At 38.2% G+C, this 22774-nt stretch overlaps 1 protein-coding gene across 1 annotated transcript in view; it reads left to right on the top strand.

Moving 5' to 3' along the window:
• LOC128857056 (matrix-remodeling-associated protein 5) overlaps window positions 1-22774 on the top strand; it is a 128088-nt gene that overhangs the window by 57839 nt on the left and 47475 nt on the right. Inside the window, exons 3-4 of the mRNA XM_054092595.1 lie at window positions 2427-2903; window positions 9849-10012. Of these exons, the coding sequence (XP_053948570.1) occupies window positions 2516-2903; window positions 9849-10012 (552 nt within the window). The 5' untranslated portion in view covers window positions 2427-2515. The remainder of the gene's footprint in view (window positions 1-2426; window positions 2904-9848; window positions 10013-22774) is intronic.

Genomic DNA, 22774 nt, shown 5'->3' with positions numbered 1-22774 from the left:
CTACGGAGTTTTCTCGAAGGAATTAGGACTGGAACTATCCGTTCGACTACCAGACTACTGCAGCGTCTATCAGGCAGAGGTATTAGCTATAAAAGAAGTGGCTACATACCTAAATACGCACGCCCTAACAAAAACGATTATAAATATATTCTCGGATAGCCAGGCGGCCATCAAATCAATGAATGCGGCATTACTAAGATCGAAGGTTGCACAGGAATGCCGGACAGCTCTAAATGATATTAGTGACGTATTCAAGGTCAGCCTTATTTGGGTTCCGGGACATAGAGATATTGAGGGAAACTGTAAAGCAGATGAGCTAGCCAGAAAGGGTACCGCTCTCCAACTGCTGAGTGATAAAAGTACCATTGGAATACCCATGGCCACGAGTAAACTAATAATAAAAAACCACTTTATCCAAGAGGCCAATAGGTCATGGAGAAATGAAGATATGTGTCTAACAGCTAGGCTACTATGGCCGCAAATAAACAAGAAAAGAACAAAGGAATTGCTTAGTCTCTCAAGAGACAATATCTCGAAGGTCGTGGCTTGCTTAACCGGTCACTGGCTATTTGGCAGGCATTCCTCGAGACTAGGAGTCTTCTCCCATGAATATTGCAGAAGTTGCAGAGATGAGGAAGAGGAAGAAACAGTTGAGCACTTCCTCTGCAATTGTCCAGCCCTAGCTAAAATCAGAGCAGGTTGTCTAGGTAAATACTTTTTTAATTCTCTTATAGAACTGTCTAGCGTGGGGTTGGCATCAATACTACGCTTCATAAGAGCCACGAAATGGTTCCACGAAGGAAGATAAATGAGGTTCCCGTGTAGCACAGTGGTATCACAACGGACCTGTAAGGTCTAAGTGAGTTGGTCGTGCATACCGACTACCACCATAACCTAACCTAACCTTGTATTCCTCTTCGATGCAGCGTCGCCAAAAGCCCCTCTGCCTCTTCTGCGCTTTCCTTGGGGGCTCCAGCCCAGTGCGTGTCTGCTGCTTTCAGTGCCACCTTTCCGTTCTCTTATTTCAGTTGTGATTGGTTTTTGATGGCATCGTCGATGCAACTTGGTGTTAGATATCCAGTTGTCTGGTCACCAAATACGTAGAATGCGTTGCAAGCAGCGGTTCACGAACATTTGAAGCTTCTGTACAATTTCCGCAGATATGCACCACGTTTCACATGCGTTGAGCAGAAATGATTTAACATTGGAGTTGAAAATCCGTATTTTTGTTGTAATGTGTATTTTCTTGGACTGCCACACCGGACAAAGATTTGCAAATGCAGCTCTTGCTTTTTGCAATCTAATAGATACATCCTTCTTGCATCAGCTTTCCGCAGTGAATTGGCTTGGAAGGTGTCGAAAAACGTTTGCATATTCAATATTTTCCTCCCGATATTATAGAATGGATCGTTTGTGTGTACTGCCAATAGTTTGGTTTTCTTTGCATTGATTTTAAGTCCAGCGGCACTAGAGGGTTTTAAGGAAAAGAAGGGACGCCAGAATGCAGCTCTGTCTTACACCCGCGTCGGTTTGGATGGCATCCGATAAGATTGCATCATGAGAGATTCGGCCCTCGAAGGCTGATATTGCACCTTTATTAAGGCGATAATATTGTCAGGAACTCCTTTTCGTTGTAAGGCACATTGAAGAATTGGTCATTTAAATGTCCACCATTGGCACGTCTATAGGTAAAAGCCGCCAAACAGTCGATTTATGATTGCGTAATTGTTGAATGCCAAGATATCGATGGTTATTTGGCAACACTTTGCGCTACAGCATCGATGTTCTCCTCAGAACGTACAGATTTAGGTCTGCCATTGCTTTTTCTATCCTCAATAGAACCAGTTTCTTGAAATTTGTTCACCAACCTTTGAATTGTCGACTCATTCGGACGATAACTTCTAGCAAAGAAAAATTACGTATTTGGTGATATGTTGTCCTTTAAAGATCGACCATTTTCATTATAAGTTTCAATAACTTTAACGCGTTGTTGTTGTGTAAGAATCCATGGCTAAAATTGTTCTACTTGACAAATGTGAAAGATACATCAAAAAAGGTACTGTCCAGGAACTATTCCCTACTGGCATCTAAGCATCACTTTTAATAACCCTCTTTATAAGCAAAAAATCATCAAGCACTCAGTTATGCTCGCCAGTGTAGTCTACTTACATTTTGCAGAGCCCTGTGCCTATGCATATTGCAAAACCAATTTTCAAGACTAAGTAACTCATACGCGACGTATACCCAAACGCACTTGTACAACTTTTTATCAAGATTTTTATTATTCCATCCACGTATGTTCAATTTCCCTCATAAAAATATACACAGACTAAGTATAGAAATATAAAAACTTAAACCTTCTTTGCCACAAATATTTCATTTTTGCTCTTTCTTCCTTTCTCGCTTTCATTTTCAACTCATTCCAGCCATTCCAGCGAAATCACACCCGATTCTAAGCCATTTATTCCATTTTGGCGTCACAATCAAAAGAAATCGGGCAAGCAATGAAATTAATATGGGACGGCTTAACATGATGACAACCTCAATTAAAACCACATTTGTCACTCGCCAGGTGGCGCCAACATCAGCAGTCGCATTAATATCAAAGTCGTCGAAAGCAAACCGAGTGAACTCACCGGCAACAACAACACCAATAGCAAATTCCCCAGAAGCATCTGAGAGACCACAGAGTTTGTGGTCAGCAACCACGACAACAACGGCAACAATAAAAACAAAAAAGCACTGTCATTTCGCCGAAACGCCATCCTTATCTTCGTACGGCACTGTACGCCACATGCGGCAACTACTCAATGCACATCTGGTTATCACAGCAACAACATTGCAGCAATGCGCCGCAGTACGATGGCAACTGTTGGTTGTCTTCCTTATATGCAACTGTATTGGTGAGTAGGTGCTTGGTAGTCTCTATTGCATAATTTTACGTGTATGTGTATGTGAGAGTGTGTCTGTGTGTGTCTGTGTGTGTGTGCTTGATAAAATCCTGCAGGAAATGAAATTAACTCTAAATTAATTAATATTTATTTTCAACTCATTTTTTGTTTGTTTTATTTCTACCTGTCGAGTTAGAACTGTTCAAAAACAAGGCTAGTTTTATTGCTTGTTTAACTCAGAATTTTTTATTAAATATTTTCAGGCCATTGCCGTATATTTTAGTACAGAAACACGTTTTTAAATTTTTCGTTGGTTTGCATTAAACGTAACTAAATATTCGACCACATCTAGTAACTCAGCGCAACGCGATTTGCGCCGAAGCTCCTCGACATCGAAAACTGTGGCCAGAGCCTTTATGATATGAAAAAGTGTATGTGTAGATATCAGGTAACTTAATGACAATAAATCTTACCGCAACAATAAATCTTAGCACTAACCAAGTCGCAATAGTGAGGGTTCTTATTAAATGGAAATCCATTCGTAAAATTTGACCATCTTAGCATCTTAATTATTCTGGTTCTATGATACTTTAGGGGATGCTACTGAATGTCATTTTTTCTGTGATAGCAGTATTAGCCTTTTTCGTCTCTGACGCTAACATCGATAATAAAGTTTTGTTAATATCGAAGTGACTAATCTCCAGAAGACGACTCAGTATCAATCAGAGCAAAACGGCAGTCAGCACTTTTGACATCTTTCGCTAAGGAGAACGACTCTCTTCCAACGTGCGGTAACAGGACGTTCTATTAGGCAATAAGCAGATCTAGGAGAGGGTGAACCTGACCTACTTTTTGTGCAATAACATCTTGACGCAACTGAGTACTAAAAGCAAACCTTATCCTGTGGGTATATACTCGTAAACCTCATAAGACCAATTCCCTTCTTCTTCTTAACAAAGTGAAGTCAAGTCATTCTCCATCTCCATTCAACAAAGAGGTGCCTTTCCTCTTTCTCTCCTACAACCAGCTGGAAACGCATCGAATACTTGCAGACCCGGAACGTTTGTATCCATTCGGGCTACATGATCCAGCCAACGAAGAAAGTGGAACTTTATTCACTATGCTATTTCTATGTCGTCATAGAGTTCATACAGCTCATTGTTCTATCGCCTGCGATACTCGTCGTCGCCAATGTACAAAAGTCCAAAAACCTTCCGCATCTTTCTCGCAAACACTACAAGAGACGCTTCATCGGATGTAATCAAGCATCTGCGCAATATGATAAGACGGGTATGATGAGCGTCTTATAAGGTGTTAGTTTTGTTCGGTGAGAGAGGACTTTACTACTCAATTGTCCGTGACGTGGGTGCCGATACCTGAAAGTGCTAGCTGTTTGTTTAATGACAGGAGGTACTTCGTTTTCAACCAAATTAAAAAATTCTGGCTGCTGAAATCCAAAAACATTGGGCATGACTGAGTTCTTAACAAAATCAAAAGCCCATACACTGAACTCAACCCATCTTCATCCTATTTTTATTGAGAAATAATTTCCTGAAAACGAATTTGTGCAGTTCCCCTATAACAACGTCAGGGATATGCCGATGACCGGGTAGGAGGTTTCTGAAGCCAATTCAGTCCCCTTCCTGGCAAGCTCATCAACATTTCATTTCTCTCTATGTTCCTATGTCTGGAACCCAGATCAGAGAAATGTTACCTGCACACCGAAGAGATTTGATCTCCTCTTTAGAGGAGCTTACTAATTTCATTCTGCACTATGGCGTCGTCAGAGCCTTAATCGCGGCTTGACTATCGGAGAAAATGTTAATATCTCCCTCGCTCCCGCGTTCCCTAAGCATTTTGCATGCCTGCAAGATCGCAAAGACGTCTGCTTGTAAAACGCTAGCAGTAATCGGCAGTTTAAAGTAAATAGATAAATTGATTGACTTAGAGAAGACCCCTGCTCCGACTCCCGATTCCTTCTTGGAACCGTCAGTGAAGACTGAGCAGAATTTCACTTCGATCCAGTCTTGCCTACTTAGAAGGATTGCCCTAGCACGACCCTCAAACTACAGTTTGCGAATAGACAGATCTATTCGAAGTTCGGAGAAATACGGTGTTAACTGCCTACCATGTCCCTTGAGAGATAGCCTCCAGAGGCCAACCTCCTTTAACCTGATTGCGCTTTGAGCTGCGATGGAAATGACGGAAAAGTCGATGGAAAATAAGTGCAAAACGACATTCAGGGCAGCACTGGGACAAGTTTTACATGCTCCGGTGATGACAATGTATGCAGTCTTTTGCACTCTCCCCAGTTTAGTAATATTATAGCCTTTCCGAAGAGCTTCCCACCAAACAGGCATCCATACGTTACAATTGGCAGAACCACTGCGTTGTACATCCACAGCACGACCTGTGGCTTAAGTCTCCATTTTTTACCGAACATAGATTTGCAGGAGAAGAAGGCTATACTGGTCTTCTTTACCCGATTTTCAATGTGTAGCTTCCAATGGAGTTTGGAGTCTAGTATCTCTCCAAGATACCTAACTTCCGATGAGAGCAGGAGAACGTGGTTGTTTAATTTGGGAAGTCGAAAGGGTGGAGGTTTATATTTTCTGGTAAATAGCACCAGCTCCGCTTTGTCAAAGTTGACTCGGAGGCCACAAGTGGCAGCTCAGCAACTGAGTACAGCCAGGAAGATTTCATAAATCTCAGCCATGACTGAGGGAAACGGTCCCGATACCATCAAGTCATCGGCGTATGCTACTACCTTAACCCCACTTTTATTTAGCTTTATCAGAATTTCATCAATAGCAACTAGCCAAAGTAGGGTCGAGGGGACACTTCCCTGCTTTCAAAGTAATTAAAAAAACTTATTTTTTGTTATTACTTAATTTTTTATTAAAACAATAAACAAATGTATTTAATTTTATTCATTTAAATTTGAAAGTAACTAAATATGCTTTGAAAGTAATTAATTTTGAAAGTAATTAAGTATTTTTTTTTTAATTGATAATTAATTGTGTATTAAAATAATAATATTTTTTACTAAAATAATTTTCTATTAATATTAGTATTATTTGATTATATTTACTTAAATTTAATAGTAATTATTTGCTTTCAAAGTAATTAAATATAATTAACTAAGTTTCTTTATTATTAATAAAGTTTTTATTAAAATTATATTGTAACATTTTTTTTATTAAATTTTTTACTAAAATATAAAATTTCATAAAAATTAGTATTTCATTCTATTTTTTTATTTTATATTTGGCTAAGTAATATAATTAAATAGTAATTATTTGCTTTGAAATAATTAAAAACAACTATTTAATTTTTTTTAATTATTTTTTTTTAATATAATACTATTTTTTATTAAAATTATTATTTAATCCATTAATTAATTCCTTTGAAAGTAATTTAAAATAATTAATTTTTTTTTAATATGTAATTAGTTTTTTTTTTTTAAATAATAATACTTTTTACTAAAAGAACTTTTTGTTAAAATTTTTTTATTTAATTTTATTTTTTTAAATTCGAATGTAATTATTTGCTTTCAAAGTAATTAAAAAAATTAATTATTATTTTTTTTTATTACTAACTATTTTTTTATTAAAATTATTTTCATTTAATTTTATTTATTTAAATTCGAAAGTAATTAACGTAGCTATTTGCTTAAAAATAATTAATTTATTTTCTTTTAATTATTAATTAATTTTTTATTAAATTTATAACATTTTTATAAAAAAAAATTGTCCTTCAAATTTTTATAAATTTTTTTTGTTTGTTTTATATTTGACTAAGTATTTAATAAATTTCGGGCCCAGGCGAAATCGATCAGCCTCTGTCCGTTACCGGATGTTGCGTTTTGCAGGCTGAATTTTTCGACTGTGGCACCAAAAATTCCCTCCTTGCCCACTCTGGCGTTGAAGTCGCCAAGCACGATTTTTATGCCGTGACGGGGCAGCGCTCATAGGATCGTTACAAGCACTCATAGAAGGAATCTTTGGTAGCATCGTCCTTCTCTTCCATCAGGGCGTGGGCGCAAATTAGCGAGATGTTTTAAAAAAGAAAAGCATAAACTGGTTTGAGGACATATAGGATCAAGCTCCACACACGGCATCACAATGGGCTATGAGCCTGAGTGTGTTCCATAGGGCAACCGCTTCAACCTAACCTAACGTATACACACAAATATATTTGGAAAATATATAAGAAAAAGTAATATAAAATACTTGAAACAAAAATAAAATAAATTATTTGAAAAACTTTTTAGAAGAAACAATATTTGACAAAACTTCAATAAAATGCACAATTAAATTTCTTACAAAAAAATGTACGAAAACATTACTTCAATTGTATAAAAAAGGGTTTAAAATTTTTTTTTGTAATAGGACTATGAATAAGTTCGTGCGGTTTTTTTTCGAAATTTGAAACTTTATTGACGTAAAATGGTTACAAATTTAATATTCAAAATATTGTCCATCGCTTACTACTACTTTTTCCCATCTTTCTGGCAATTCACGGATTCCCTTTGTGAAAAATTCGGTCGGTTTTGCCGCAATCCACGAATCGATCCATTTTTTGACTTCATCGTAATTACGGAAGTGCTGGTCAGCCAGGCCATGTTGCATCGATCGGAAGAGATAGTAATCGGATGGCGCAAGGTCTGGACTATACGGCGGGTGGGGTAGGACATCCCATTTGAGCGTTTCTAAGTATGTTTTGACCACTTGTGCAACATGTGGCCGAGCATTGTCATGTTGCAAAATAACTTTGTCGTGTCTATCGGCGTATTGCGGCCGTTTTTCTCGCAGTGCTCGGCTCAAACGCATCAATTGTCGTCGGTAGACATCCCCCGTAATCGTTTCATTCGGTTTCAGTAGCTCATAATACACAACACCCAGCTGGTCCCACCAGATACACAGCATAACCTTCAGGCCATGAATATTCTGCGCCGACGTCGATGTTGAAGCATGGCCAGGGTATCCATACGTTGCCCGACGTTTTGGATTGTCGTAATGGACCCACTTTTCATCGCCAGTCACAATTCGATGCAAAAAACCCTTTCTTTTGTGCCGTTGAAGCAGTTGTTCGCATGCCATAAAACGGCGTTCAACGTCTCTTGGCTTCAATTCATACGGCACCCAATGGCCTACCTTTCGGATCATTCCCATGGCTTTTAAACGTTTGGAAATGGTTGATTGATCAACTCCCAAAGTTTTTGCAACCTCTTCTTGCGTTTGAGCCGGATCTTGATCGAGCAATTCCTCCAATTCGGTATCCATGAACTTTGGCGGCGCACCCTCGCGTTCTTCGTCTTCCAAGCCAAAATCACCACTTTTAAAGCGTGCAAACCACTTCTGGCACGTTCGCTCAGATAGAGCATGCTCACCATAAACTTCCACCAAGATACGATGACTTTCGGCTGCTTTTTTCTTCATATTAAAATAATGAAGAAGAATTCCCCGCAAAAACACATTATTTGGCACGAAATTCGACATTTTCAAGTGTGGTAAAAATATTGTTGTTTACGCTTCAAATAAAAAACTTATACTGACGTTTGTGCCTTACGACAGTAGCTCTCCAATGAATGTTTGGAAATGTGGATCGATGGAATAATAATCAAGTTACGCCATCTGTTGTAAAACCGCACGAACTTATAAATAGACCTATAATTAGTAATTATTTGCATTGAAATAATTTAAAATAATTAATTTTTTTTTATTATTAATTAATTTTTTATTAAAATAATAATTTATTAAAATTATTATTATTGTTTGATTATATTTATTGAAATTTATTTATTTAAGTTATTATTAATTAATTTTTTCCACATTTACTTAGATTAAAAAATTCAAAACTGCTTATTATAAAGGGTTGTTAAATGGCAAGGGCCCATGTTGAATGTGAACCACACCTAAACGTCAACGGCACCGTTAGATATCTTTCTTTTTGGTAATTTGAAAGAGAAGGTGTACGTCGATAAGCCAGCAGCAATTAAAGAGCTAAAGGATTAGATAATTCGGCACATTAACGGCATAAAACCTCAATTATGCCTCCGCGTCATCGAAAATTTCAACCAACGGATGGAGGTGTGCCGCCGAGGCCGCGGCGGCTATTTGGCCAATATTAGGTTTCATACGTAATTGAGCGATACCAATATTATCATAATAAGGAGAAATGACAATAATTTAAAAAAAGAATTGTATTTCATTCAAAATCAATACCGGCCCTTGAAACTTAACCACCCTAGCTAATTTAAAAATAATTGTTATTTGAGAAATTCTTTAGATCTTTCCTGCAGTGAGTTTTAGCAGCGTACGCCGGGTTTGTGTGTGTGCTTATGTGTACGTGGTTGCGTCTGTGTTGCACTGCAGATGATTGACAACATTTGCGTCTCTCTCTTATGTTGCTCCATTTGATTTGCAACAACAATTTCACTTAATTATGTATCATTGTATGTATTATGTACTGTTACTTATCTGTATGCTCAATTGTGTATTATATTGAAGAAAGAAATTTGCAAATATGAATTTTTATAATTATGCGTTTTGTTCAATTTGTTCTTTGTTTCTTTTTTACGCGAATTTTTTCAATGCTGCTTAATTGATTTACCCCATTTCCATTCACAAATCGAATGCCAAACAACAACAAAAACGTATAATTGTGGTTTAATTGAAAACAAAAACAAATCTAAATGTAAATGTAAATGAATGTAAAACAATCACAAAACAAACAACTAATTGCACCATCACTACTTCCGACCTCTGCTCCCCAACCCACATCCACGCACCATCCACAAAAATCATGCCACACCAAAAATAATTGCATTCAAAAATCACCCCACTCACATCATCCTATGCAAAACAACACAAAAAAAAAACAAAAATAAAAATAAAAATAAAAATTACGCTACAAAACAAAATTCACTGAAAACCAAAAACAATTGAAATGAAGATATTTCCATTTCCAACCAAATCTCGACAGTGGGCGCCTTCGAGCCGGACTTCGTCTTTCCGCTGGAGAATGTCACCGTGGCGCAGGGACGCGATGCGACCTTCACGTGTGTGGTTAACAATCTCGGCGGTCACAGGGTGAGTGGCGACTCCTCAACGGCCAGGGTATGTATCGGTTTTGAAGCGGCGTTCAAAGTTACTTTAATTTTTTGTTTTTCATTTTCTTTCCCCACTACTTTACGTTTTGCTCCCACAGCACCATTTGTGTTGTTCAAAAGGAAATATTATTATTTCAAAAACCTTTATGATTTAATTAAAATCGCACTAAAACAACTAATTACAAATTTCCAATGCACAAGCGCACCTCTTTCGAAATTTAATGCAAATCACTTTGTATTCACGTAGTGGCAAGCAAAATTTAAATATCAAAAAAGCACAACACAACTTTTTATAGTTTGAATAAAATCGCACCGATGCACTGACGCACCGCATTATGGTAATAGCGCACAAAATAAATTTATGGAAGTGTTAAGCAATTTTTAGATTTATTAATAATCACAACTCGTAAATTCGCACCAACGCACAAAAAATGTTTAATTTTAAATTGAATTTCACTGTTTCATAACAACAATAACAGCAAAATATAGCGAATTAAAATATATTGCAAATAAAGTGCACTTTCATATGAAGAGAAAAAACCACTACACTATGCAACAAAATTTTATTTTTACAATGTTTTTTTTTTTTTTGTTTTTGGAATATCACTGGGAAGTGATTGGACGCATTTGGTAGCATGTAAATACTACTTGGTATATTTTCTATCACGTCAGACTTTTAAGAAAATTTACCTTATAGTGTAGAGAAAAATGTACTTCAAAGAGTCTAAATAATGTCCTTAAAATTCGAAATTATATCAGAAAAACGTGTCGGAGTAGAAATGGCGGTGAAAGGAAATTTAAAATTATTTGTGTAGAAAACATACCAACTTGATCTGAGAAAGTATTATTTTCAAGAAAATTAGCCATCAAAGTACATTAGAAGAAGTAAAAGTTACACGCGAAGCAAAGCTCTGAGAGGAGAATAATCTCTCGTGAAAACTTCAAAAACAGGGTACGACACTCGAAGTGTAACGAATTAAAAGGGCCATAAATTTAGTTAAAAAATTATCATAATTTTATATAATTCATGTGTGAGAATAACACAAAATTAATAATCACTTTACCTTTGCTCGATATGACCCCCTCTTGCCTTGACTATGGCCCTGAGACGGTCCAGAAACGAATCGCAAGCTGCCGAACGGGGCTTGCAGGTATTTTGGCCCACTTGCCTGCAATGGCTTTTTCAGCGCCCCGAGACTGGTGAAGCTTTTAGTTCGGACCTTGCTCTCCAAAATGGTCCAAAGAGAATAATCCATCAGATTCGCGTCTGATGAATTTGAGAGCCATTTGAGAGAGTGTGGACGTTATGAAGTTCGGAACGTTGTTTTTTAGCCATTCTGGGTTCACTCGAGTTTTGTGAGTCGTCGAGTGTCGAGTCCTGTTAGTCTGCCACCGAAATGTTTGTCTGCTCACGGCTTCAAAGCAACCTTCAGAATACTTTTGCGATAATAATTCGAATTTACCTTGACGCCAGGCTTGATTAAAACAATTGGAGAGCGCCCATCTGCGGTGTCACAGCGGCCCAAACCACTACCTGTGGCGGATGCTGCCTGCTGGTGGCCAATCGATGACCCAAATTCTCGTAAGAACATTCGGTCAAATAAACCATATCGCTTTGGGAGTTAACGAATTGCTCAATTTGAAAAATTTTCTTGTCAGAAAACACAAAGTTCGGAAATTGACCACTTTCGGCTAAGCGAAGCAACTCCTTCCCTCTTTCAAGTCTGACTTGTTGCTACTTTGGTGTGAGATCAAGCGCCTTTTGGATCTTGTAAGGCTTGACTTTGAGATCATTTTGCAGTATGTGGCGGGTGCTATGGTCAGATATTTTCAGTTCTTTGCCATTTGATTGGCACTTCGACGGGGATTTCGCTCAAGTCGCTTCTTCAGTTTTTGAACCATTTTATGTGACGTCGCAGTCCACTTCCATGACTTTTCGCGATGCTACCAGTGTCATTGTAACGAGTGATGGGCGATGAACAAAAACTTGATTTACTTTAAGGTGCTCGGGCTCACGAAAAATCGCTGGCTGTGATTTTCCAGCCAAATATAATGCAATCACACTTTTACGTTTGGAATCCATTTCTGACTTTCTTTTGTCGCGTTTACTCTCGACAAAATGTCTTACGTTTATATCCAAATAAAAGCTCTCACAATCTCTCTGAGTTCGATCACTGCATTTCTAAATAAAAGTCCTAAATTAAGGCAGCACAACTCACTGGCGTTAGTGAATCACTTTATTGCTTTATTAAAAGTTTACGCGTTTGCGGATGCAAAAGGACATTAAAAATAAAACATTTTGTCATGTTCCTCGAATAGAAAAGCTAGAAGGAATATTGACGGAGTTCGAAAATATATATCAAAACTTGAAATATTTGAAATCGTCTGTTGATTTTTTTCTAAATTCATTTGAAATTAACATATTATAATTCAATGTGAGTTTTCCATTCCCACTACAATTATGCCCTAGAAATCATCTGAAGAATTCGAATTAATAGAGATGCAAGAAGAACAAGCTCTACAATTAAAATATAGGTGGACGTAGATTACTGAGTTTTGGAAATTTATACCAGAATCGAAGTATACTGGATTAAAAAAGGCTGCTGCTCGAATTGTTTCAATATTCGGTACAACGCACGTATGTGAGTCATTTTATTTCACTTGGAAATTCGTGAAATTCGAACACGCAGACTAGGCCTTTCTCTTCCTCGTCGTCCACCAGTGGGTTCCCTCTCGAAGGACTACCGTGTTGAAGCACTTTCGTTCATCCTCGAGACATGACTAAGCCAGCGCAGTCACTGTATTTTAATGCACTTCACTATGTACACATCTCCGCATAGCTCATATACCTCTCCGTCCCATCAGATGCGGAACTTTTTCTCATCTACGCGAAAAGGACCAAAGATTTTTCTCTCATCAGTTGTCGTCATCGTTCAAGCTTCTGCGCTATATACTAGGATGACAGGGATGATTGGAGTTGTTTTGTTTTTTCAAGAGGTGTCTCTACTTCTCAATTGCCTACTGAGCCCAAAGCACTGGTACCTAGATAAACAAATTGTTTCACCACTTTAAATTCGCGGTTGCCATCAGTGACGTGTTCTCCACGACACGAGAACTCTTTGTATGTTCACAGCAGGTACTGTTTTACTCTCGTTCACCGCAAGACTCACTTTTTCTGTTTCCTTATCCAGACTGGAGTACCCTGAGCATACGGCGTGGTTGTTCAGACTCGCAATATCAATATCGTCAGCATGACACTTTAACCTAACCTATATTTGTACAAAGTGGCGCAAAATTAATCACGCTATGGGAAAACTTATAATTTTTGGCGAGCTGCAGTATGCAAACGGACAAGCAAATTAAGAACTCCATCACTCATAATATTGTTTTTTTATTTAATAAAAAAGTTGTTTTCCAACATAGTCGCCATCCCTTTCGATATAATCCTACTTCGAAAAAGTTTTACACCTTCTTTTTCATCCACTCCTTCACCTCACTCTTTCCCTCGTTTCCGCCGTTGATAACCTTTCCCTACCTAATGTACACCTACAAAGAAGCGAATAGCTACTTAGCCTACTCTGAAGGCGAGACATCACGGTAATGCGAACGGGCTCAAAACGTCCCATCCCATCGGATTCATGCCTTGCTTCGTGACGTCAGCCATGTACCGTCTGGCATGCAGTAGGCAGGTTTCCTTTGTCGACTTGCCCATCCTTTTATTCTGAATCGGTTCTTTAAATATATTTTTGGTCTCCAGTATCTTTCTGCGTTGATGATTTCCGCCTGAGGTAAATATTCGAGTTTTTAGCGCTATAAAAATTCTGTGGAGCTCTTCAATCTTTCCAACATGTGCTGATTTGCTTGTTATTTTGCAACCCATCTAGCTAATCGTTTCCGATAACCAATATTATTTTGGGTATTTCATGCAGTAAAGAGATAGATTTGCGGAAACATTACAGAAAATTCATCTAATGTCAATCTGTGGCAGCCATGAAATGCAGTCTCGATTTTTTCTTCAAGTTCTTTAGTAAAAAATGAACATCTTGACAGTCGAACGCATCCTCTTGATAGAAATCCGGGCGTTTTAAGCTTTCGACAGCACTTGAACGCAGTTTTACAATTTAACCCCATACCCTCAAATGAGTGTGGCTTTGAAATAGAGGAGTTAGTCTACATGTCAGCACTGCCAACAACTCGAAAAAAAGAAAACATTCCTTACGGCCGTTAAAGACCTAGTACGCTTCACCTATTTTCTTGGCATGCGTCATAAAAGCTTCAATTTACAAGAACCTCAAAATTTTAGCGAAATTCTTTTTACCATTATAAATTTTGTAAATTTACGAAATGGTAATTTTCAACGAAAATTTTCTCTAAATTGTGATATGGTGTAAAATTTTTGAGACTACATTCGAATGCGACGCACTACAATCCACCAAAATCAACTAACCTAATTTTTATTTATATAAAAAATCAATGTTGCATAGTGCAATTTTTAGTTTAGCATCACCTTTAATTTATTTCTATTGTGTTCTTTCATTCATTTTCTCTCATTCATTCATTCATTCATGTACATTAACTTCATCATATCACGGTGTATGGAGCAAGGGAAACAAATTTTTTCAAGTAAACTTTTTTTTCGGCACCCAATAAAAAACTGTTTTTTTCAAATTTTTTATTTGGTATCCTAAGTATACTAAGTATAAATAAAGCTCGGATCCATTCAAAATTATAAGATTTTCGCTGCAAATGGTTTACTTATGTTCATCAAACCACAGTTCTTCTTACACTTTTTTTTTAAATCTTATTATATATGTATATGTATAAACATAAATAACGGTCATTCATAAAAACCTTTCGAAAAGAACATGCATACATTAATAAGTTACAGAACAGCAGCAGTTAGCTGTCCTACAGAGAGCCGTAAAAATTTATTTTTCCATTCTTATACGGTACCTCTTCTACATGTCATCGCTGACATATGTCAATTACATCTATGTACAATTTTAAACGTTAGAAAAACACGTTCAAATTATTGAAACTTATTATGAAAATATTCAAGATTATTATCGAAAAAGAAGAATGACTTAAGCATTTTAGCTCCAAATGTATTACACTTAACTTGTATACGGACGGTTCTAAAATGACTAATGGAGTAGGCGCTAGGATATATTGTCCAGAGTTAGATCTAAGCAGATCTAGCTTGTGATACTACTGGGCTACTAGAACCAACTTCAAAGTTAACTTTTACATACGCTATGATCAGAAAGTACCGGGAATGTTTCATTTAAATTAACCCCGCACGTGGGAACCGGACCATATTTTTTTCTTATATTGGCAGAACTGTAAGACACAAATCTATCACTTTTTAGCGCCTTCGGATCATTAGTGTCTGCCTGGCCGGCCGGACATGTGGGACTCGTGGATTTTGCATGATGATAACGCGCCATCGCACCGAGCTCAAATTTGACCAAACACCAATTATATACCATCGTGCAAGCGCCGTATACACCAGATATGGCGCCGTGCGACTTCTTTTTGTTTCCCAAGTTGAAGTTATCACGTCATGGAAGGAGATTTCAGTCAATCGAGGAGATCAAAGAGAATGCGACAAAGGAGCTGAAGGACATCCCTTCGTCGGCATATCAGAGGTGCACGTAAGACTGGGCTTAAGTGTGTTTCTTCATATTTTGAAGGAGATAAAATAATTTTGCCTAAAATTTAACTCTGTTTTATTTTAGGGTAGAAGTCAGGTAATCAATAAAGCAATTGCTTTGTTTAACGACCAAGACGTTCTTCATAGCAAGCAATAAGTAGAAAAGTTAGCAATGAATTTCAAGTTAGATTTCTATTCAGTTCCAGGCCATAAGTGCATTGAAGTGAAGATAGAGTAGACGATATGGCAACAACCTTCTTCGGCAATGAAATACCAAAGTTCATACGAAAATTATATACCGAACTAGACGAAATCACGATCAGAAAATTCAGGAAAGTATTAGAGAGCCTGTCCACTTGCAGGAATGTGTAAACATTACGACCACAGTCATACCCCCATTAATACTATCACTAGCACGAAGAGATGGTAGATCTGTCATAGGTGTGCCGACGGGACTTAGTTCATTACCAGTGTATGCTTATATGGTAGGAACCTCGGACAGCGAGAAATGCAAGGCAAAAAGGGAGCAGACCTCAAGGGATCTCCTTTGCGGCTGTCTCCCGTGCCCCCTTTGGTGCCCCATACTAAAGTTTGATGGATTGAAAGATGCAGTTTTTTTCTCCTTGCTCACTCCTCTCGGGGGCATAGGGCCTCGACAAGACTCAGTCTTGGGTTGGTTTCATTAATCTATTTTGATTTCTGACAGGTTAGGTGGTTAGGCTGCCACTGCCAGTTTTAAATAGTGGGAATACCCACCTGTCGTTGCTTAAGAACAACGCCTTCTTACTGCTTGGAGCGCCATTTGTGTTTCACATTTTTCTGGCAGAAGGATCGCACAGATGTTTGAGGACTTCGCTAAATTAGGTGTGTCTGCACTATTACCGCGGTTGTCCGCTTCCTCTAGCTGGCGCCACTGATGCAATGTGTAACTGCCTGTTTTACTTTGTTTTTTTTTTTGTTGATTTTATCCGCCACAATGCAGATAATGCGCTGACTATTGACGAGAGTAAGGATGGAAAGGATAATTTGTGAGTTTGAGGAATGAGATCCTTTTCGATTTTTTTTTTTTTTTTTGAACAGGGAAAGTAGAAAAATTTCGAAAAGTTCGAGGACCGTGCTTTACGCGGGATTCGAAACCACAACCTCTGAGATAGCAGGCTAGTGTACTTACGCTAGACTAACAAGAGCATTGTAGGCTACCGAGGAAGATGCAGTAGTAGGTTGGAAATGTCTTTTTAACACTTTTTTTAAAACCTTCGCTTAGACATACGGGTTTGGCGAGGGTGTATTTGTCTTTGCAAGGAAGTTGATGGGCTCAGAAAAAGCGATGCGAGGCGAAATTTTTTGAGGACTTCATCGAAGTGATCACGGACTTACATTTTCGGAATCAAAAAGTCGTTTACCATATCGGGATACCACTTTCCATTCACTGCTACATTGGCGCCAGTCTCGTCTTTGAAGAAATATGGGCCGATGATCCTCTGGCTCAAAGGCCGCCTCAAACGTTTGTTTTCAATGGATGTAATGGCTGTTTTGAATGGTTTTGGGTTGCTCTTCAGACCAAACATGGCAATTTTGCTTACTGACGTAGCCATTCAGCAAAACATGGTGGGCCTCATCGCAGACGATTATGTGCACCGCAAGTTGATCTGAGCGCGCAGTGAACACTTTTCTCAGAACGTCTATTGTCGTAATACAATTGCACGATTTGTAAAAATTGTTGAGGCGTCTTTCCATGATGAAATGTCAATGAATACCTAAAAACAGTTATGTATTTAGTTTGACAGTAGTCATGCGTGATCTGTCAAAAAAAGTGCGTGTAGCGTAGTACACATAACAGAAGTGAATCTTTCAAGGAAGACAAAGAAAGAGGGAGAAAACCGAAAGAGAATGAGAAAGAGAGAGAGAAAGCGAAAGAATATATATCTAAATAAATTCACAACATTTGCAGAGAATACAAAAAGACTAAATTTACAAAAAACGGAGAGGGGTCGACCGGTGTAGGTAAACGCCGGACATAAAACGTGACAACAACGCGCACTACTCCGAGCGTTTATCACCCGCACAAATGCAGCGATTCTAGGACCGCAGCAACGGCACAAATCACCGCAAGGCAATACCAATAAATCTGACGCCGGAATGGATAGCACTTTATATTACGCACAAGTACTAGTCAGAAAACGGAAATAAGCGCCAAAAAGTAAGCACCAAAAATTAGGACCAAAAAACGCCCAAAACCGTAAGCACCATGGAAGTATAACGCCAAAAAGTAGGCACCAAAAAAATGTTGACCAAAAAACGCCCCAAAAAGTAGGCACGAAGGAAATATAACGCCAAAAAGTAGGCACCAAAAATATATTTCCTACAAGTTTGCACCAACAAACAAGCGCCAAAAAGGTATAGCTCTCTCTCTCCTTTTCCTCCACGTTATATCTTTTTTCTCTCTCGCGGAACGAAAATGCCCAAAACGTTGCATAGCCTTGAAATTTTACTCTCCATTCTCGCTCGCCCATCGACGGCTAAGAAATTTCACTTGAAAAACTCTTTTGGAAAAAGTACCTCGAACCTGATCATTCTGCTTAAATGCCCGTAGAACAGATAGAAAAAAGCGTTGATTAATAATTCATTGACTTGCGGGCGAAAAGAATGCGGAAGTTCGTGAACTTGAAAAAAGTATTAAAGGGTAGACTAATTAAAGCAAAACTTAGACACTCATCAACTCAGAATTATTTCCACATCGCAACTTACAAGACTTTCCATTCCATCCAAAGATTTACTATATATTTTACTATATAACTCAGTGAGGGGTAAAATTAGATACTTAAAATTAAATAGCAAAAGACGAACTCTGATGATTTATAATTTTGACTATGAAGCAGCTTTGCAACAACATTTCTGGGTCACTTCATTTCACTTCACTCATATCTGCAGCCGATGTTTGTGGTTGCTTAAAAACTGCCTAAATTTTATGTAACTAATAAATGGCGCATGCATGCACACACATACACATATGTACATGAGTTCTTGCATAAATAGCCCATAAAATTGCATTTACATACACATAAGCAAATTTGGTAATGCAACCCAAAATAGTGCCACACCAAAGTAGTGCAGCTCAAAATATAGTAGAGCAATCGCAGCGAAATTATTAGACCAACGACATCGACGACTTTGTCATGCTTACGCGCTCACCATAGCACGTAAATAGAACGAAAAATCGAAAAATTATTACCACAGCGTACGAGTACACACATACATACATATGTGACGCGATTCGTGCTTCCGTCTGCGCTGACCAATATGTTGCCAACATTAAGAGGAGGCAGCAAGCGCAGTCTGGTAATGTTGCAGCCAACATTGAAAAGTGCAACAAATGTTTTGTACGTGACTGCATGCCACATAATACTAACCGCGCCAAGTGCAATCTTTTAACTGGAAAATTCAACTAAGCAAGCAGTCGACGAGTGCGTGCTCGTCAACCGAAAGTTTAGCACGGCGGCGGTAGACAGTCGTAAATGTAAGTACAATGCACAAATTGTTGTTGTCCTATCGATAGTTCGTTGCTTCTTAAATAGCTAACTTGTGGCTTAAATTTGTAGAATGAAGCGTGGATGCCTATATTAACTAGTAAGGAACTAATTACTTCAGAGATGTGCTCGGTCTCATACTTACACTAACATTGGTCTCCATTGAAATTTGAAAAGGTCGAGCCAAGGAGCACCAGGAGATTTGGTGGCTCCAAGGAGGGAAAGAAAAAAGTATCAGAGAAAGAGATAGGAAAGAATAGAGACAGAGACAAAGGTACTTAGTCCTGTGAAAATTGTCCAGATTCTTTGGCAAATCTGTAAATATCCTCCAGTTCTAGAGACGAATATTACACATTCTCACGGCATCGGAACCCAAAGTTCGTAGCCTGGCTCTAACAAAGGCAGGACACTCACAGAGAAAGTGATCAGTGCTATTCGCCTCCTCCAAGCAAGACTGGTACATCAGGTCCTCAATGATTCCAATGGTGGTCATATGCTGACCCCATGTGTTGTGTCTTGTAATGATACCGACCATCAACCGAACGTCTTTTATTCCTAGCTTTAGTACATAGAAAGTTTGACAGTTTTCTGTTCGGTTTTGTCACAAAACACTTTGCAGTTCTGCAGCGTTCTAGACCAGACCATCGCTCTTTATGTAGATTGCCTACATAATCGCTGACCCAATTCATGGTTTCTACGGAACTGATTCCGATTATTGGCTCTGGCCCTTTGGGGGGGAACCGCTGATCATTTTGGCGTTACCCTTACGTGTAATTCTTGAGGCGTTAATTCTTCTGCTTCATTGACCGTCTTTGGTTTCGCTCTGATTGGCAATGAACCATTCATAAGAAGCAACAGTGGGTTTCTTATGGAAATTCTGTGCTTTAAATCTCCATCATTAATGGCCTTCTGATCTCCATCATTAATAGCCTCCTGCTGTTCTACTTTTCTCCTTTTAGTGTTTTTTCCTTGGTTATGTCCATGCTTTTTATTTAACCAGTGCATCGTGTGAAGGGGGACGGGCCCAATAGTCAAAGACGGGTGTATCCTCGGAGAAGATACTCCTACCGTAGTTCTCTGAAGCCTGACCTACGCTTCACTGATCCCGGAAAACATTGAGAGTCCGGCGCTCCCTTAGAGCAACGAAAGCTTCTACTCTTTCATCCAATAAACACTTCCTGGCCGGGCTCCGAGGCGGCTGGTTACTGATGATGGAAATGTGGAAAGCCATAGCGACCTTTCCAAGGTGTTCCAGTGCACCCCGGTATGGTGAACAGATACTGACCAACAAACCACCCAATATGGGAGCAGACATATGTATGCTGGACTTTGTCAACTAATTTTTATAGTGTCGCTGAAGTGTGCGACATCTTGACTAGGGCCCGCTCCTTAATGGAGATGTCCTAGCGGGGATAATTCCTCAATTTGAAAAGAAATAAGGATCGATGATCACGTCAGTTCTCCTTGAACTTCGCGAACAGATTTCTAATCCTTTTTTTTTCAAAATAAATCTCCACAATTTTCCAAACCTTACTGAACAGAAATGTCCCCACAGTTCACCATTCTGACCTTTCAAACCAAACCTCGGCAGGCAAAGGCAAACCTCCGAATGCATTTCTGCCATGAAAAAGCTCCTCATAGAAAATATCTGCCGTTCGAAGTCGGCTTGAAACTGTAGATCCCTCTATTTGTGCAACAAGGTAAAATCTGTCAAAAAGTAGATTCATAATTGTTGAGAATGTCGAGACATCGATGTTGAAGGTTGTTCAGCAATACTTTACTCTACAGCAGCATGCAATCTTCTCAACAGAACGTACAGATTTGTGTCTGCCATTGCTTTTTCTATGCTCGATGGAACCAGTTTCTTGAAATTTGTTCACCAACCCTTGAATTATCGACTCATTCGGGTGATTACTTCCACCAAAAAAATTACGAATTTTCTGTCTTGTTGATCTTAAAGATCGAACATTTTCGTAATAAGATTCACTAATTGTTACGCGTTGTGCAAATGCCACTTATTACATGAAGCAAATATTTCAAATAGTTTCAACTTTTTTTTTTGAAATTTCAAGGCCATGTAACGTTTCGGGCATTTTCGTTCCGCGAGAGAGAAAAAAGATATAACGTAGAGGAAAACGAGAGAGAAAGCTATACCTTATATATATCTTAGATACACTTTAGGCTATTTTTCTTGAGTTTTTCCTTGTGATTGCTAATTTCTAGTGAAAAATAACACTGCCTACTTTTTGGCACTTGTTTGTTGGTGCAGACTCGTAGGAAATATATTTTTCGTGCCTACTTTTTGTCGTTATATTTCCTTGGTGCCCACTGTTTGGGGCGTTTTTGGGTCCTAATTTTTTTGGTGCCTACTTTTTGGCGTTATACTTCCTTGGTGCTTACAGTTTTGGGCGTTTTTCGGTCCCAATTTTTGGTGCCTACTTTTTTCCGTTTCCTGGCTAGTACTTGTGCGTACTGCTTTCCATTTCGGCGTCGGATTGGTATTGCATTGCGGTAATTTGTGCCGTTGCTGCAGTCCTGGAATCGCTGCGTTTGTGCGGGTGATAAACGCTCGGAGTAGTGCACGTTATTGCTCGGTTTGTGTCCGGCGTTTACCTACACCGGTCGACCCTTCTCCGTTTTTTGTAAATTTTGTTTATTTGTATTCTCTCCAAATGTTGTGAATTTATTGAGAAATATATTCTTTCTCTCCCTCTCTCTCTCTTCTTCTCTCTCGGGTCTCCCCTCCTTCTTTGTCTGCTTTGAAAGTTTCACCTCTGTTATGTGTACTAAGCTACACGCACTTTTTTTGTGTTTTACAAATTTCGAAACAGTTGATATTTTTGCGCCACCTGCACATTTTTTTTGTATGCCATAAAAGTATACTCACAAAGGCGTAATTAGTCATTACAACTTTTATTGGCATTTAATAAAATTTTAAACTTCCATTACTTAAATTGCTTGGAAACGCTCTGGCAATTCATATCAGCAAAAAAGTGAAAGAGTATTCACAAATTTTACAAAAATTTTAATTTTTATTTTATTTTATTTTTTCGCCAATGCTCAGCACTGCCAATGCATACACACAAATATATTAAAATATTTATAGAAATATATAAATCATTCTCATCAGGGCTGTATTCATAATAATAAAAAAATTGCCGCAAAAAAATAAATATTTACATTCTCATCTGTCATTCACTTTTCTCTTCGTCAACATTTATGCATTTCACTTTTTGTTCACCGCTGTTTATTTGCACCGGCATCTGCCATTTATTTTATTTATTGGCACTCAACAGCAAACGGTATTTAACGAACTTGCGCTCGCACATTTGAGTAACTCATGACATTCGGTACAGAGAAGTAATTTAATTTTTTTCTTTATTTACTTATCATTTTGCTATTTTTATATCGAATTTTAAGCGCACCAATTTAAAACCGAAACAGACTTTGCACCATTTAATATTTAACTTAATTATTGCACTCAATTATTTATGTTTGTGTGTTTAATCTAAATGTATGCCGTTATGCATTAAATATACAATTTTAATACTTTTTATCAATTCACATAAATGTACTACTGTGTGCGTAT

The sequence above is a fragment of the Anastrepha ludens genome, chromosome 3 (assembly GCF_028408465.1).
Source record: "Anastrepha ludens isolate Willacy chromosome 3, idAnaLude1.1, whole genome shotgun sequence".
Lineage (NCBI taxonomy): Eukaryota > Metazoa > Arthropoda > Insecta > Diptera > Tephritidae > Anastrepha > Anastrepha ludens.
Note: the sequence above shows the minus strand (reverse complement) of the source record. Positions and strands in the feature narration are given on the sequence as shown.